The 14,360-nt window shown below is 56.5% G+C and overlaps 5 protein-coding genes across 5 annotated transcripts; 3 read left to right on the top strand and 2 right to left on the bottom strand.

Annotated features, from left to right (window-relative positions):
• Positions 1-428: 428 nt before the first annotated feature.
• On the top strand, positions 429-2,864 carry IE81DRAFT_366337 (TMS membrane protein/tumor differentially expressed protein). The gene is made up of 5 exons (XM_025517002.1): positions 429-957; positions 1,115-1,218; positions 1,302-2,264; positions 2,337-2,494; positions 2,570-2,864. The coding sequence occupies exons 1-5, from the start codon at positions 661-663 to the stop codon at positions 2,593-2,595; spliced, it is 1,548 nt and encodes a 515-aa protein (XP_025369930.1). The 5' UTR covers positions 429-660; the 3' UTR covers positions 2,596-2,864.
• Positions 2,865-4,443: 1,579 nt separating this feature from the next.
• IE81DRAFT_115010 (hypothetical protein) lies at positions 4,444-5,349 on the top strand. Its single transcript, XM_025510125.1, has 2 exons — positions 4,444-4,933; positions 4,988-5,349. Exons 1-2 carry the CDS (start codon positions 4,536-4,538, stop codon positions 5,052-5,054), a joined length of 465 nt encoding a protein of 154 aa, XP_025369931.1. The 5' UTR covers positions 4,444-4,535; the 3' UTR covers positions 5,055-5,349.
• Positions 5,350-5,643: 294 nt separating this feature from the next.
• IE81DRAFT_347143 (hypothetical protein) lies at positions 5,644-9,486 on the top strand (the record flags this gene model as incomplete). The annotated part of the gene is made up of 1 exon (XM_025516122.1): positions 5,644-9,486. The coding sequence occupies one exon, from the start codon at positions 5,644-5,646 to the stop codon at positions 9,484-9,486; it is 3,843 nt and encodes a 1,280-aa protein (XP_025369932.1).
• A 278-nt stretch (positions 9,487-9,764) lies between these two features.
• On the bottom strand, positions 9,765-11,243 carry IE81DRAFT_301592 (hypothetical protein). Its single transcript, XM_025512239.1, has 2 exons — positions 10,348-11,243; positions 9,765-10,112 (listed from the first exon to the last, which is right to left on the bottom strand). Coding segments are annotated over exons 1-2 (462 nt in total). The 5' UTR covers positions 10,809-11,243; the 3' UTR covers positions 9,765-10,111.
• A 581-nt stretch (positions 11,244-11,824) lies between these two features.
• On the bottom strand, positions 11,825-13,303 carry IE81DRAFT_347145 (hypothetical protein; the record flags this gene model as incomplete). The annotated part of the gene is made up of 6 exons (XM_025516123.1): positions 11,825-11,959; positions 12,034-12,168; positions 12,258-12,353; positions 12,452-12,970; positions 13,072-13,146; positions 13,217-13,303. The coding sequence occupies 6 exons, from the start codon at positions 13,301-13,303 to the stop codon at positions 11,825-11,827; spliced, it is 1,047 nt and encodes a 348-aa protein (XP_025369934.1).
• Between the last annotated feature and the right edge of the window lie 1,057 nt (positions 13,304-14,360).

Raw genomic sequence — 14,360 nt, forward strand, 5'->3', positions numbered from 1 at the left:
ATGGTCGCCGGCAGTGAAACGTTTTCGTGTTCCTCTTTACAATGGGTGGCCCTTCGCGCATAAATATATACCTTTCCGATCCCATCGTTTGACTGTCAGTGCGAGACGACAGATGGCCTGGTGGCCCTCTCCCTTAGACTCCCCTGGCGGCGGATCGCCACAGGCTGGTTGACGACGTACCAATCAAAATGTGGAGTCTTGAGTGTGAGCTCAATCACAATCTCGGATTCGTCAATGTGATGTAAGGCCCAAGAGCCCTTTCTCCTGAAGTATATAGCAGGGCGAATCTGAGCAGCTGGGCAAGGCCACGCAAGGTTGCATGCGTGATGCAGGTCACGTGATTCAATCTCTGTGGCGTCGCAATCTTGAATCACGACTCTTGACTCCTGGCTGAAGTTCATTCTGATTCGTGATTCTCCGCTGTTGCGCAATCAGAGTGCGATAGTCAAGAACTCAGCATTCAGGAGCACAGGCGTGACTCCCATCTCTAATCAAGATCATTCGTGCCGTGATCCGGATACTCTTGTCACACCACCCGCTGATAAGCGCTGCCTGTTTTCTACATACGACCAAAGCGCTGCAATCACAAGTCCGGCACCAACTCCACGCTAGGAGGACGACAGAGCGTTACCTCGTACTCACGAGAAGCTCGGTGGCGCGATGGGTGCACTGCTGTCGATACCCCTCGTGGGCGTCGGTGGTTCTCTTCTAACTTCAGCAATCACCGGTCTAACCTTTTGCTGCGCTTCGACAGCAGCTTCGTCCCTGTTCAAATCATGCAACTGCCAATCGAGCATCGCGACCAGGATCGCGTTCGCCCTCATCTTCACTTTGGATGCTGTTTTGGCTTGGATCAGTCTGAACGGCTTTATCGTCAAGAAGATCGAGGATTGGAGTGGAGGTTATTTGCGCATGGATTGCTCGGCTGATAGGGATAGATGCTACGGCGTATTGGCTGTGAGTGCTTCTCGGGGGGTCCTGCAGCGCTGAACGTTCACGACGGGTTTTGCGGGGTCCTGCAATAGCTTTGGTATACTTGTTATCAGTCGTCATGGCAGTGATCGTGCGCTGACCTTTGAAGTACCTGATTGTACAACGCCTTATCTGCGCTCAGGTGCACCGCATCACTTTTGCCCTCTCGCTCTTTCACTGCATCCTCGGCTTGCTACTGATCGGCGTCAACGACACGCGCAACAAGAGAGCCGCCATCCAGAACGGGTCAGTGCAGATAAAGACGTCTGCTGTATTCCCTTGACTAGCCACTGATCACGCTGCTCTGGTCCTCTGCTTCGACACCTCAGCTGGTGGGGTCCAAAGGTGCTGCTTTGGCTCTCCTTGATTGGTCTCACCTTCCTCATTCCCAACGGCTTCTTCATCATCTGGGCCAACTACTTTGCCCTCATTCTCTCCTTCGTCTTCATCCTGCTCGGACTTGTGCTGCTCATTGACTTTGCCCACACCTGGTCAGAGACATGTCTGGACAAGTGGGAGACAACGCAGGCTCCATTCTGGAAGTACACCTTGATTGGCAGCACGCTGGGCATGTACGTCGCAGTGCTGGTCATGACGGGCATCCTGTACGGCTACTTTACTGGTAACGGATGTGGGCTCAACATCACCTTCATCACCCTCAACCTCTTCGGTATCATTGTGCTCACGGCACTCTGCGTTTCGCCGGCAGTTCAAGAAGCCAATCCAAGGTCTGGCTTGGCACAAAGCAGTATAGTGGCGGCATACACCACCTACCTGGTTTCCTCCGCAGTCATGAACCACGACGATGCACACTGCAACCCCATCACCAGAGGCCGCTCGATTGGCCCTGCCAAGCCGATGACGGTCGCGCTGGGAGCGCTCTTCACCTTCCTGGCTATAGCTTACAGCACCTCTCGCGCAGCCACCCAGTCCAAGGCGCTCGTTGGCGCACGCAAAGCCAAGGCGAACCGCAACGCCCCTCCGAGCGGATACGGTCCTTTGGCAACGACCGACCCAGAAGCTGCGAGCAGTGGCACAGACGCCATTACTTCGCAGCCCGCTCGCAAAGACGACTTGAAGATTCAAGCACTTCGCGCTGCTGTCGAGGCTGGAAGCTTGCCCGCTAGCGCTCTGGAGGATAGCGATGACGAGGATGATGACGACTATGGAGATGGAGGCTTATCCAGCGGAGACAATGACGACGAGAAGAATGGAACGCGGTACTCATACGCCTTCTTCCACTTCATTTTTGCTATCGCTGCATGCTATGTGGCCATGCTGCTGACTGATTGGTGAGCACTCAGGTCGCTGGAGTGCGCTTGCAAGGCGCGCCGCTTACGTCGTGACTTCATTTGGTACCCCAGGCGCATCGTCAAGGTTGGAGGACCCTCAGCTGATCCCTCTGAAGACGGAGCCCCCGTGGTGTGGATTGGCCGATCACCCACAGCCATGTGGATGCGAGTCGTCAGCTCTTGGCTATGCTCCGTGCTTTACGCCTGGAGCCTCATTGCGCCAGTCCTGAGTGAGTAGGGGCGCAACGTCCAGAGCTTTGCATACATACATGCTAACAAGCGTCCCTGCTTCTGCATGTATCCAGTGCCTGAGCGCTTCGGCTCCGACTAAGCCTGGCCGCGCGTTTTTGCTGACACGTTACGAGGTCAGCCTCATTCTCATCAGAACTTTACGTACTTAATGCATCTATTAACGAGGCCGTGGCTTTGGCAGACGATCGGGACTCTGCTCGAGACTCATTTCTGCCCATCTCGACAAGGACTACACATTTGAGACCTTGACTCGCACCGGCGATCTCGCTTTCATTATCATCACGTGCTGCGCCAACGGCGAATGGTTGATTGTTGATGTTTCTTCACCTCGGGCCAGATCGAGAGACCCTACCTATAAGAGTCGGGCCGCGCAGAAGGGTCTGGGCGTACTCTGGGCGGCTGACCACGGTCCACTGGTTCCAGCACTAGCGATCGAGGCGGTCTGAGGGAGGACCAGGGTACAAGTTATTTGTGCGGGCAAGATGGACCCACGATCTGCAAACCTCTTACTACGGGCCAAAGGACACCCGGGACTCGAGCGTGGAGCACGGATGCTGAAGACTCCAGTCCAGATTGAAGGCATGAGCATTTCTAGCCGAGGCTGCGCGAGCGAGTCACAGGTGTGAGTTGCGAGTGGTGCCGGACCGTGAAGCTGAATCAGTGAATCAAGAATGGTGTGCAGCGGGTGTCATGACGTCCATCAGCAATTGCAACTTCTTGGACGAGGACAACCTTACCTGGTGCTGCGTGCGTGCGCCCCTTTAGGCGCGCGTGCTGCAGCAGATGGCGCAGCTCGAAGGGCGCCCGGAAGCACAGCTATAGCTCTTGCTGATTGATGCTCTTGCTCGACGCCAACGTGCATGACGCCCGCATCAAATGCACCCCCCACCCATGCCGCGCTTTTTTTGGGTCGATCGAGCCAACGAAACTTCAGGTTTCACAAGCCGACGCACAGACCGGCCGCGCCAGTCACGAGTTGCGGGGCTTTGAGCTGAGACTGGTGCTTCGTTGCGGTTTCGTTCGTGAAGCGGAACAAAGCCAGTGTCCGAATCATGGCAGATGATCACGTATAGGAGTGGAGTGTGAGTGATGACAGGCTGGATCGCATCAGGTCACTTGTTGGCCAAATTTGCTCAGTAGAGACAGCGACGGGCTTGTGCATGACGGGCAATTAAGGCAAAGGAGGCGCGTAGACCCAGCTTCGGCTAAAGGGGACAAGCACGCACGCTTACTGCACCCAGGCGCGCTCCTTCTGGGACTGCGCCCGATCCCGGCATGTCTTTTGTGACGAAGCTATAGGCTTCAACGCGTCAGACAGCTGCATGGGCACCACAGCTCGTCTCTCCTTTGCTTCTCCGTAGCTTGCGCCCTTGGTCCCGATGCAGCCAACAGGGCGTACAGCGACAGCAAGCTAAACATCAAGGAATTTGGCTGTCTGGTGTTTGTCGGCCCAGCAGGTGGTGTGTATGCATGGTGTGAGCGATCTTTTGACAGCAACAATTCACGATTGTGAATTCGATTGCAAGTCTCGAATCTCTACTCCGCGCAGACGATTAGCATGGCGAGTCGCCATCAGTGCGCTTGGCATTCGCTGCTGATGAAGGGCGGCCATTTGTGGCGTCGCAATTCTGGTCCTGAATTCGGCGTCTTCCAACTGACATCTTCACTGCTTCATTCACTCGACTCCACTTCTGTCTTGCCATCTCATGTCTGACCAGAGTCGACACGAGCAAGATTCAAGATTCAGAGCTGAGCTCCATCTCTTGAGCGTGCTGTGACGCCAAACCACCACCATCAAAGCGTTCTGACCCTCCCACGCCTTCCATCCTCTGCCTCCGATCCTGACTTCCCTCTGTTCTCTGACACTGGCGCTTTGAAAGGTGAGTGCTAGCCGGCCAAGGGTATCAGAATGGATTGGCCAGCAGAGTCGCCTGGGAGCGTCTCGGCACAGACTGTCCACGGGGGGCCCTCGGGGATCAAGTTCTGCCCTGTGCTGACCCGTAGCTCTCCTTCGCTGCTATGTCCACTTCGACGACCTTGCGCTCACGACCCGACCTGAACCAACCATTCACGATTATCTGCGACGCTTTGCACGTCGACGCGCGCAGCCATAAACCTATCTCTGTCACTTTTGGCAGCGTCGCGTACCGGAGCACTGTGACTGACTCTCACTTGCTCGGCCAGCGATCATCCCACTCATCGGCATTCACAATCGATTCATCCGCAGACCGATCCGCGCCGTGTCGGTCTTCATACGGAGCGGTACTCGCCAGCACCTCGCGAATCTGCGAGCTCCCGGTGCGCATTATCGAACGAGAAGCTGCCAGAGGCGTCTGTTGCAGCCAAGCTTGTGCGCGGCTCCGCTTCAGCTGCGTCAGCTGCAGCGCTCGATCAACATCAGTCATTTGTTGGAGCATGTGAGTAGTCAAAAAGTGCCCAACTGCATCGACCGCGTTCCTGAACAGCGCTAGTACAACACGCGCGCAACCCAACGCCTCTCGAGTGAGACTGACTGTTCTCGTGGCTACACTCATCTGACTTGCTCAGACGCTGCAATCAGCTTCTGCGCCGACCGTCGCGTCGCTATAGTCAGACGCGCAAATCCCCTCTGCCTGTTCAGACAGCAGGCAACAAGAGAAGCCACGCCCAATTTCTTTTCTCCTGAAAGCGCGCTCTGCTCGTCAGATTTGCCTTCACAGCAACTCCTCTGCCAAAGTCAGTGTCTACGAATAACTGAAGGTTCAGCAGTCAGTAAGCATCAGGCAGTCGCTGATCACGCGCGCAGCAGGTGTGATTTCATGCCGACGCGGCCAGAGACTGCTGCTGCACCCACGGTCTATAAGCTCGCAACGCAACGGCTGCCCTTGCTTTGCATGAGACGAGCGCGCACGCATTAATTGGTGTCTCCGATCGCCTTGCTTCTGGCCCCCTGCCGCCCGCCGCCGCTGCTGCTGTCCCCGCTGCACCCTCAGCTGATCGGCCGAACAAGCACGTTTACCCGCACACACTTTTGACTTTGGGCAGCCAGATCCACAGCAATTGGCGAAATACAACCAGAAGAGATCGACAGCGCGTTGTTTGTTGCGCGCAGCAATAAGTCACGCGGCATTCGTGATTTCAAAGTGAGATGCCACTCTTCCATTACAACCACACCTCCCCTTCTTGGTCTTCTTCCCACCGGCCAAAGGAGCCTTCAGCGTTGTCAGCAGCGGCGCTGCGATTGCACACGCGAGGCCCGGTGCGCCACGGCCCTTTACTGCCTCGCACAGACTCCTCCGCCTCTTCCTCCACTCACGGATCGCCCGCGACTACTACTCTACCTGGTGTTGCTGGCGTTGCTCGGCGAACGTCTTCATCTTCATCCTCTTTCACCAGCACGTCGTCCCTCTTCGATCGCCAAAGTCCAGATCGAGAAGGTCAGCGTCACCGTCTGGTTCGAGCCAGGTCGCAGACTCTCGAGAGCGCTGGTACCACAGTGATCACCGAGTCGCCGGCCTCTTCCGCATCGCCTGCCTTCTTTGAGCATCAGAAGGGTGCTCGAGTAGTACAGTGCATCGGTTATCTCCCCGGTCAGGCGCCGAGCGACGAGGGCGCGCTCACGACTTCCTCGACAACCTCATCGGCTAACACCCTCAGCCACGAGCAGTGCGCATCATCGTCTTCACACCCGCCAGGAGCTAGAGCGTTTCCTGGTCTACATGGACGCTCACTCTCGGATACTGTCCAGCGCGCTCAGGCAGCGTCCATCGTCCTCGGCACCACACATCAGATCTCGCCAAGGCGTAGAGCGTCAGCGTCTTTCCTCGTTCTATCGCCCGTCCAAATAGACATCGACGAGCCACTCTTAGCAGCTGTTCTACCTTACCTCTCGACTGAAGAGCTGGAAGCACACAGCGAGTCTGCTTATCAGGGCGGCAAAGAATTTGTCACCGTCAGCGGAGGCGCTTTTCACGAGGACAGACATTCCGAGAACCCGAACAATTCCTCGACTGTCGAAAAGTGGTCCTCCTCTCTCAAGTCGCGTCGCCTCAGACCTCCTCCTATTGTCGTCCCCCAACGGACGTCGAGCCAGGCCTCGCGACTCGGAGTGGTGGATAGAGGCGCCGACACGGCAAAGCAAGCAGTCGGTGAAGGTAGAAGCTCAAGGAGGCCGTCCATCAGAGGTCGTCCGCCTGCGGCGCCTTCGCAGGCCCTGGCTCGAAGCCTTCGCAGAGCAACATCCCAGAGCGCGCTGCCATCGGCCTGTGCAACCATGGCTGCCGACGGATCTTCAGGGTCCAGCTCTGGTGCTGGACTTGGCATAGGGATGAGTCGAGCTGGGGGTAATGCGAGCTCGTCAAGTCTTACCGTAGGCGGAAGCAGTCACGATTCTTGGAGACGGCCTTCCATGGTCAGCAGCGGCTCGAGGGGATGGGACAGTGAGGGTGATGAGGAGGACTTTGAGGAGATCTTGGCCACGCCTGGCGTATCTGCCGGCATTCCCATTGGTAGGGCCGGATCTGCAGCGCTCGCCCGCAAATCCTCTGCCAGCAGCATCGCGAGCAGCGCCAGTGGGCTCAGCTCCTCGACCTCGCATGGCATCCAGAGCCGTGCAAGCCGCAGAGTCCCAACAGCTCTCGAGATTAGTGAGAGTCACTTGGTCAGTCCCTCCTTGCAGAATTCCCCTCGCACTCGAAGTGGTTTCAATTCAAATAGCGGAGACGACTTGCCTGGCGCAAAGGCCCGCAAATTGCTTGGCATCAAGTCGAGCAGCGGATTCGATGTCAGTCCAAATGCCGACTCTTTCAATGAAGGCTATGCGTCTAGCTCGAGCAAAGGCTCCTCACGGTTGGGCCTGAAAGCTGCTTTCAAATCGAAGCGCTCCAGCAAGGCTGCGCTATCATCCACCTCGCGCATGTTCGGCCGTCATTCCGGCCAGGCCAGCGCTGATGGAACAGGTCCTCCTTCCACGCAGAACGCGTTGACGTCTCCAGGTTCAGATGCAAGCTTTGCGCAACGCCAGCGCGATTCGAGCGAGAATAACAGCCTCAGCCCTTCATACTCTCAAGAAAGCGCCTTTTCAACCTCATCCTACCCAGCTTCGCCATCCATGGCGTCTGTGTACTCGGGTCATTCCTCCACTGGAGTACCCTCACCTGCGCCTGCCTCCGCTACCAGAGCGTCCTTTGCGCTGGGTCGAAGAGAGCGCAAGGTGCGTCACAAGCTTGCAAAGGACGTGCTCAGAGAGTCCGAACGCCCTACCACTTCGTCTAGCAGCAGAGCTGTCAGCGCAATCGACGAAGCCCTGTGGGAGCGTGAGCTTGCTGCAGCAGAGTCTAATGCGTCGTGGCAGACCTCGATTGAGCATCGACCAAGGAGGCCGCCCATGACAAATCGGGGCTCCACGCAATCCTCGCAAAGCGTGGGCATGCTCGCGTCGGGCTCAATAGGCTCGACGGATAGAGCTGTCAATCCTCTTCAGCATGCGCTACGCCGCCCGGAAGATGATTCTGACGATGAGCGGTGGATGACACGCGGTTCACGAGAGCGACAGCTGAGTTCGAGCAGCGCCGGCAGCATCACGGGTGGCAGGCCAGTGTTCGATCGACAGCGGCGACCATCTTTCGATCCAAACCCCTTGCCGCTTTCCATGTCGCGGTCATCGTCTGCTACAGATCTGCAGGAACTGGTGCGCTCCTCGTCTTCGTCTTCGTCTTCGCAGCCGAGCCAGGGTCGACTTGCGCAATGGGCCAGTCCGGTCCGGCCCTTCAGATCTCATGCGCGCGCAGACTCGCAAGCAAGCGCCAACAGCGTGGAATACATTGCGCCGTCGCAATCTTTCACCGCTTCGCGCTATCCCCATCGCATCCCCCTTGGCGCATTCAGAGCGACAGCGGGCAAGGCTGCGACGTCGCAGTCACACGATATCTACGCGCCCTTGCATAGTCCAGCTTTCAGTCAGAGCAGCGGAGGCAAGTCTCCGTCTTGGGATGATACGAGTGGACGGGGAAGTGCCAACGTCAGCATTCGCAGTCGGACCTCGCAAGAAAGCGTTCAGCGCTCGCCGGTGTACCGCAACGCGTTTGAACGGACACCAAAGAAGAGCTCTGCTTCATTGCCGTCGATTGGGCCCGAAGCTCCCCCGGCACCCGCAGATGCTCTCGCAGCGGCCGGATGGACGGCTTTTCCAAGCAATGTCGTAAAGCACGATCAAGCAAAAGCGCAATCGGCCAGCTCTTTACCAGGCAACGTATCGACGGAGGATCTCGACTTGCTTCTGGATCAGAGGTCCCCCCTCAGTCCCTCTTCACATTTGCGCAAACCTTCAAACGAGGACGTCTCGCTGATGCTCAACGCCGCACGAGTTAGGCGTCCTTCGAAGAGCAGCGATACTGTGCCGTCGATCAGCGTGCCTTCAGATGCCGTCTCGGAGTTTGAACGGGACTTTGATGCGGACAGCGACGCTCATGCGCCCATCAATGGGAACGATGGCGATGGAGACGGAGTGATCCTCTTGCAGCTGGCTCGGAACACGTTCCAATTGGATGACGATGCGCGCCTCTCTTTCCCTAGCTCTGCTGTGTCGGAAGTGGACAATATGAGCATCCGGAGTGGCTCTAGCAGCGATGGCGAAGGGAACATGGGAGGCGTCCGACTTCGCACTAGCACAATTCTCGATGACGAGGATGAAGAAGACGAGGTGGATTACGCGAAAGCTCTGACGAGCCTCTCGCGCATACAAATCGACGGCTCCTCCGGTCTCTCCTCAAAATGCGCGAATGTCTTGCCAGAGAGCACCCCGACTCCGACGCCCTTGGCTGCAAATGCTTCCACGAGGTCTTTTGCCGCTCAACAGCGTTCTCCGCAGGACCGCGACTTGGGCGCTCCTTCGAACACTCGCAAAAGCCCACTCGAGGACTTGCCAGCTGAAGAGGAGAATAGCGGCGACGAGTACGATGCTGCAGTGAACAAGACGCCGATGCCTACTTAGACGCTTCGTCGCGGCGCACATCGCACAGGTCCCTCCCCCGCTATCGATCCAACCCACTTTTTCTTTTTCTCTTTTCACCTGCCCTCTCGATGCCTGTACTGCACACTTTGCTCCCAGCAAGCGCCAACGACCCTGAACGTTGTGCGCACATCAATGATCTTGGACCACTTTGGCGCGCGCGCGTGTGTGCGGATTTTGAATGAAGCTGTTGCGAGAAAATGAGTGAGTGCAAGGCGAAGCGACGACGCAGGAAAAGGCAGTCCCGGTGGCTCTAGGGTCTCTGCCAAAACTTCATTCGAGGCGTTAGCCAACAAGAGCTGCATGTCATTGCTCATAGCATCTTGATAGGTCCCCGCCTTTGCAGTGTTTCCAGTCTGCCGCAGCCATAGGCATTCACATTCTCGTCGCGACCAACGCAACCAAAGGATGAGCTTGAGCCACGAGCGTAGCTGCGCAGCTCGTCGCACGTGTGGGGCAGATATCGATGAGTGACAGCGGTGGGAATGAAGGAAGCGCCAACAGCCGACGCATCGATTGAGGAGTTGGAGTTGGTCCCAAGTGGTCCAAAGCGATGCTCTCTTGCTCCTGCTTTTACCCCCTCTAACTTTTTCTTCGCGGCGGATAATCTGGAGGGCGAAGCGGAGATCAAATTGGGGCGTCAGTTTTAAAAAAGTGTTGCATCGTATTAGACTCAATGCGAGTATCACCCTCCTCCCTCTTCCTGTGGGGAGGGTTGTGAACGTAGTGCGTGGTGGATGCCTTGACGCACACCTAGGCCAGCAGACCCAACTTTCTGCTCGGAGCAGTCTCCTTTCGAATCGCCTCTCCTTCACCAGCCACAAGAAGCGCAAGACAACTCACCACATTGCTCGAGCCACCAGCTCTCCCTGCCATTTCCTCTCTATGGCTTCCCTAGCTTCGCACCAGCCATGTTCGCCCGCATCCACAATACCAATCTCGCCGGTCCTGAAAGGGGGAACGAAAGCAGCTCTCCTTCCCGTACAAAGCAACAACAAGTCCTTTTCATCCACAAAGATGCGTTTGCTGGGTTTGGAGACCACGTTGAGTTGACGCAAGACGGGAGATTGATCCGATGTGTATTTGATATCTAGCCAGATCTTTCGAGAACCGTCGGACGTTGCCTGATGCCAGGATGAGGGAGATGGGCCTTCATGAGTTCCCAGGGTGACATTGTAGAGGAAGCCGTGCTTGAGAAGAACAGAGGAGAGATTGAGCGCTCGTTTGGTGAAAGGCAAAGGAACGGATCTTATCCTTCCCCGAGCTCCATTCTGGATCATCGCGCACAGATCGTGTGCCAGCATCGTTGATAATCTCCCGTCCCCCCTTCTCCTTGGGAAAGTTGCGCTTCAGCTACTCCTGCTCGACAGTTCCGTGCGATGAAATCCGTGCCCGCAAATCGATGACAACACTGCGCTATGGGATGCGCAAAAAGCCTAATTTAGACCCACAAGGATCGACGCAGCAGACGCAACAGGACGCTTCGTTGGCTGCTCGCAGATGTCGGGGTCTGCAGGCGCCGATCGTAATGTGGACGGTCGGCAAGTTTGAATGTGTGAGGGAGTTTGGAGGACTGCAAAGCTGTCAATACTTGTTGCGGGATAGACGATTGATTTCCGGCAAGAAGAGTCCTGAGAGTCGCTCAAGTGTCGGTGGTGAGTGTGAGATGCTGATGCCGAGGAAAGTGCCCACTCGACGCTCCACGTTGCGTTGCCTCTGAGCGTCAAAGTCAAAAGTCGTCAGTCGTCAGTTGAGTATAAAGTCGCGTAGCAGGCTAGGGTGGTTAAGCGCTGCAAGATTATTCCAGATTATTTGTGTGCGCGTGAAATTGAATCACAATCGTGAATGCTTCTCGCGCTCACATGCGCTCGATCGTCTCCCCACGGTACCGAAATCAGGACACACGGCAGCTTCCTACCATAAGTGGGGTCAATCTTGAATGCACACAACATTCATCATCGCGCATGACATAATCAGAGTACCGAGAAGCTTGCTTTTTGCATTTTTTGGTCTCGGCGTCCTGCAATAGGTGACCAAGTCAAGAGGCGTGGTGGGTTGTTACATGTAATGGAAAAGGCGGTAGTAGATCGACGGACGACTCTCTGCTCTGGACGAGACAAAGATCAGAACGTCGAGTATGCATGAGAATGCGAGGACGCGCGGTCGCATGGATAGAGATCCGCGCGAAATCACGATCATTTGCCAGCTGCTCCTCTCGCGGATCTGAGAAGAGACTGGATTTGTGGTGAAGTGAGGGCAGCGACAGGCAGGCAGGAACGCGCGCAAATGGACAGGAGGCTAAGAGCAACACATGTCCGTTTTAAGCGCTAGCGGCTTCCTTCTGACGACGACGCTGGTCACGCTCCTCAGCAATGGTGAGCTGAACACCACCACCCTTGGGCAGGCTGACGGCAGGCTTGGAGCCGTCGCCGATGACGAAGACGTTGCTCAAACGCTGCGTGCAAGAGAAGACGGCAGTGTGAGTGAAGGCGCGGCCACGTCGCATCGGTTCGCTGCGCGCTGACTCACAGTGGAGAAAGAGCGGTTGAGAACGTCGGTGACGTGGACGATCTGCGCGAGCCCGAAATTAGGGAGAGAAAGAGTCGCAGATGTTGGCAAAACGGTTGTCGAAGACGTGGCAAAGCTGGAAAAACGCGTGGGGCTCTAGGCGAACGTGCACGACTTGGTCGCTTGATGATTGCTCATCCTGCTTCCAGACGTACACGCCGCTTCGAAGCGGGCCAGCGACTCACGTCGAATCCTCCAGGGTGTCGCTCGCGACCAGAAACAACACCAACACGGCCCTGGTTACGACCACCAGTGACCATGACGTTTACACCGGTGTCGAACTGTTAGTTTGCGGGGAGGCGAGTTAGCCAAGTGACCAGTGGTCGAAGAGACGGTCTGCAGGAATAAATCGTGTGACATCTCGTCCACTGCGACTCACCTTGATGAAATCGACCATCTTTTGCGCATCGAGGTCGTACTTGATGGAGTCATTGACGCGGACCAGAGGGTCTGGGTAACGGAGGGTGCGTCCGTCGTGGGTGACGACGTGAGGGACACCACGAGCGCCGAGTTGTACCTTCTTCACCTTGAGAAGCTTGAACTGAGCCTCCTCTGCAGTGATTCTGTGAACGATGAATCTTCCCTTGACATCGTAGAGGATGCGGAAGTGTTCGCCGGACTTCTCGATGGAAACGACGTCCATGAAGCCGGTTGGGTAAGTAGGCTCAGTCCTAACCTTGTTGTCCACCTTGATCAACCTCTGCGCCGTGATGGCGGTCACCTCACGTCCAGTGAGGGCGTACTTCAAACGGTTGCGCAGCAAGATGACAAGAGGCAAGGACTCGCGCAACTTGTGGGGACCGGGCGCAGGGCGAGGGGCATAGGTGCCAGAGAGCTTGTCCAGCATCCATGATGAGGGTGCCGCGAGACGCTTCAAGTGCTTTCTAGGACCGCGAACCTGTGATGAAATGCAACATTCGTCAGCGCAGTGTTCACGAGCTCATCCGTGTCTGTTCCGATCCACTTTCTTAACGAAACGCGTTCCTTCCCGCGCCCTACTCGATTGCCGGTGCTTCGCTCGTCATCCTGATCCTGCGCCAATCCAGCTCTCGCTGCAACGCCTGCCCCCACATGCTGTAAGCAACGCCTACATAGCGTCGGCTACACCCAGTGCGGCATCATGGCACCAGCTACATCGTGATACCTCGCCTCCCAGCATTGCTCTCAACCCTCGCTTCAGCCTCCATGTCTGTTCTGTCCCCGAGGCCAGACTGGTCCAAACGCTCACCATTCTGTGGGTGGTAATGAAAGGCTGTCAGCGGACCGCTCGAGCGATGAGACCAAGCAAGCACTGCTTACTCACTTGACGAACTGCTTGCCGAATTGTTGAGTCGGTAGTGTTTGTTGGGAGAGTCTTCGTGGGGCGGATGGTTGAATGAGGGCGTCCAGTTCTGGCCCGATAGCTTAAGGTCTCGATGCAGGCTGCGGTGAAGGAAGAGCGGGCGCATGCGCCTGCATGCTCCGCCACGTGGTAAAACTTTGCGCAATGCAGACGCCCTGCCCGAGGAACTCTCGAACTATCTGCGAGGACCTGCAGCAAATCACGTGCGCGACCTGAGCCCTTCGGGACGCGAATCTTTGACCCAGACCACCTCCACCTGCATTGCTAACTCCCTCACTCCTCCGCAGACTGCACGTACAAGCTCGCCTCCACCAACTGCTCACCTGACAAACTACGTGTTTTTTTTAACAGCCTCACTCCTATCTCAACGCTCGACGAACATGGAACATCGCAGACATGCATCTTCTGGACCCTCCGGTGATCGCCAGGGTGAGGATACCCATCGCGCATCGCGTCCATCTCACCGCGAACGAGAGCGGGAGAGAGACTCGCACGATCGATCTCACAGCGAGAGGCATCGCAAGTCGGATCCTGAACGCAAGCGGGGGCATCATCGGGACGAGGAGAGGCGGCATGACTACGGCAAAGACGAACGGAGAGATGACAAATCGTCTCGACATGATCATTCCTCGCGCTCTCATCGTGACACTAAACGTCATGACGAGGACGGAAAAGAGCGCAGAGAGAGGAAACGTAGGAGGCGAGAGGAAGAGAGGCAAGGAGACCAGCATGGGCAGGGAAGCGGGACAAGGCACGGGTCTTCCAAGAGCGTCATAGTCGATGACGATCCAAACTTTCAGGATGAAGCTCCTGTAACGAGTGCTGGCGCAAGCGCAGCCGAGGTGAGTGATGAAGATCTAAGAAACTGTGTCCGCAATTCGCTCGCCAAGAGTGTCTGAGCTGAGAGCTCCACTACGAACCTCGTCTAAATCAGGCTGCAACCCAT

Source organism: Ceraceosorus guamensis (genome assembly GCF_003144195.1).
Source record: "Ceraceosorus guamensis strain MCA 4658 unplaced genomic scaffold IE81scaffold_26, whole genome shotgun sequence".
NCBI classification, from domain to species: Eukaryota; Fungi; Basidiomycota; class Exobasidiomycetes; order Ceraceosorales; family Ceraceosoraceae; genus Ceraceosorus; species Ceraceosorus guamensis.

Excerpts from the sequence above, each read along its gene's own strand:
- IE81DRAFT_301592 (XM_025512239.1), bottom strand. The coding sequence starts at position 10,808 with ATGCTGGCACACGATCTGTGCGCGATGATCCAGAATGGAGCTCGGGGA.
- IE81DRAFT_115010 (XM_025510125.1), top strand. The coding sequence starts at position 4,536 with ATGTCCACTTCGACGACCTTGCGCTCACGACCCGACCTGAACCAACCA. Across the intron at positions 4,934-4,987 it reads TCAGTCATTTGTTGGAGCAT|TACAACACGCGCGCAACCCA; the intron begins GTGAGTAGTCAA and ends GAACAGCGCTAG.
- IE81DRAFT_366337 (XM_025517002.1), top strand. The coding sequence starts at position 661 with ATGGGTGCACTGCTGTCGATACCCCTCGTGGGCGTCGGTGGTTCTCTT. Across the intron at positions 1,219-1,301 it reads AGAGCCGCCATCCAGAACGG|CTGGTGGGGTCCAAAGGTGC; the intron begins GTCAGTGCAGAT and ends TCGACACCTCAG. Across the intron at positions 2,495-2,569 it reads CCTCATTGCGCCAGTCCTGA|TGCCTGAGCGCTTCGGCTCC; the intron begins GTGAGTAGGGGC and ends GCATGTATCCAG.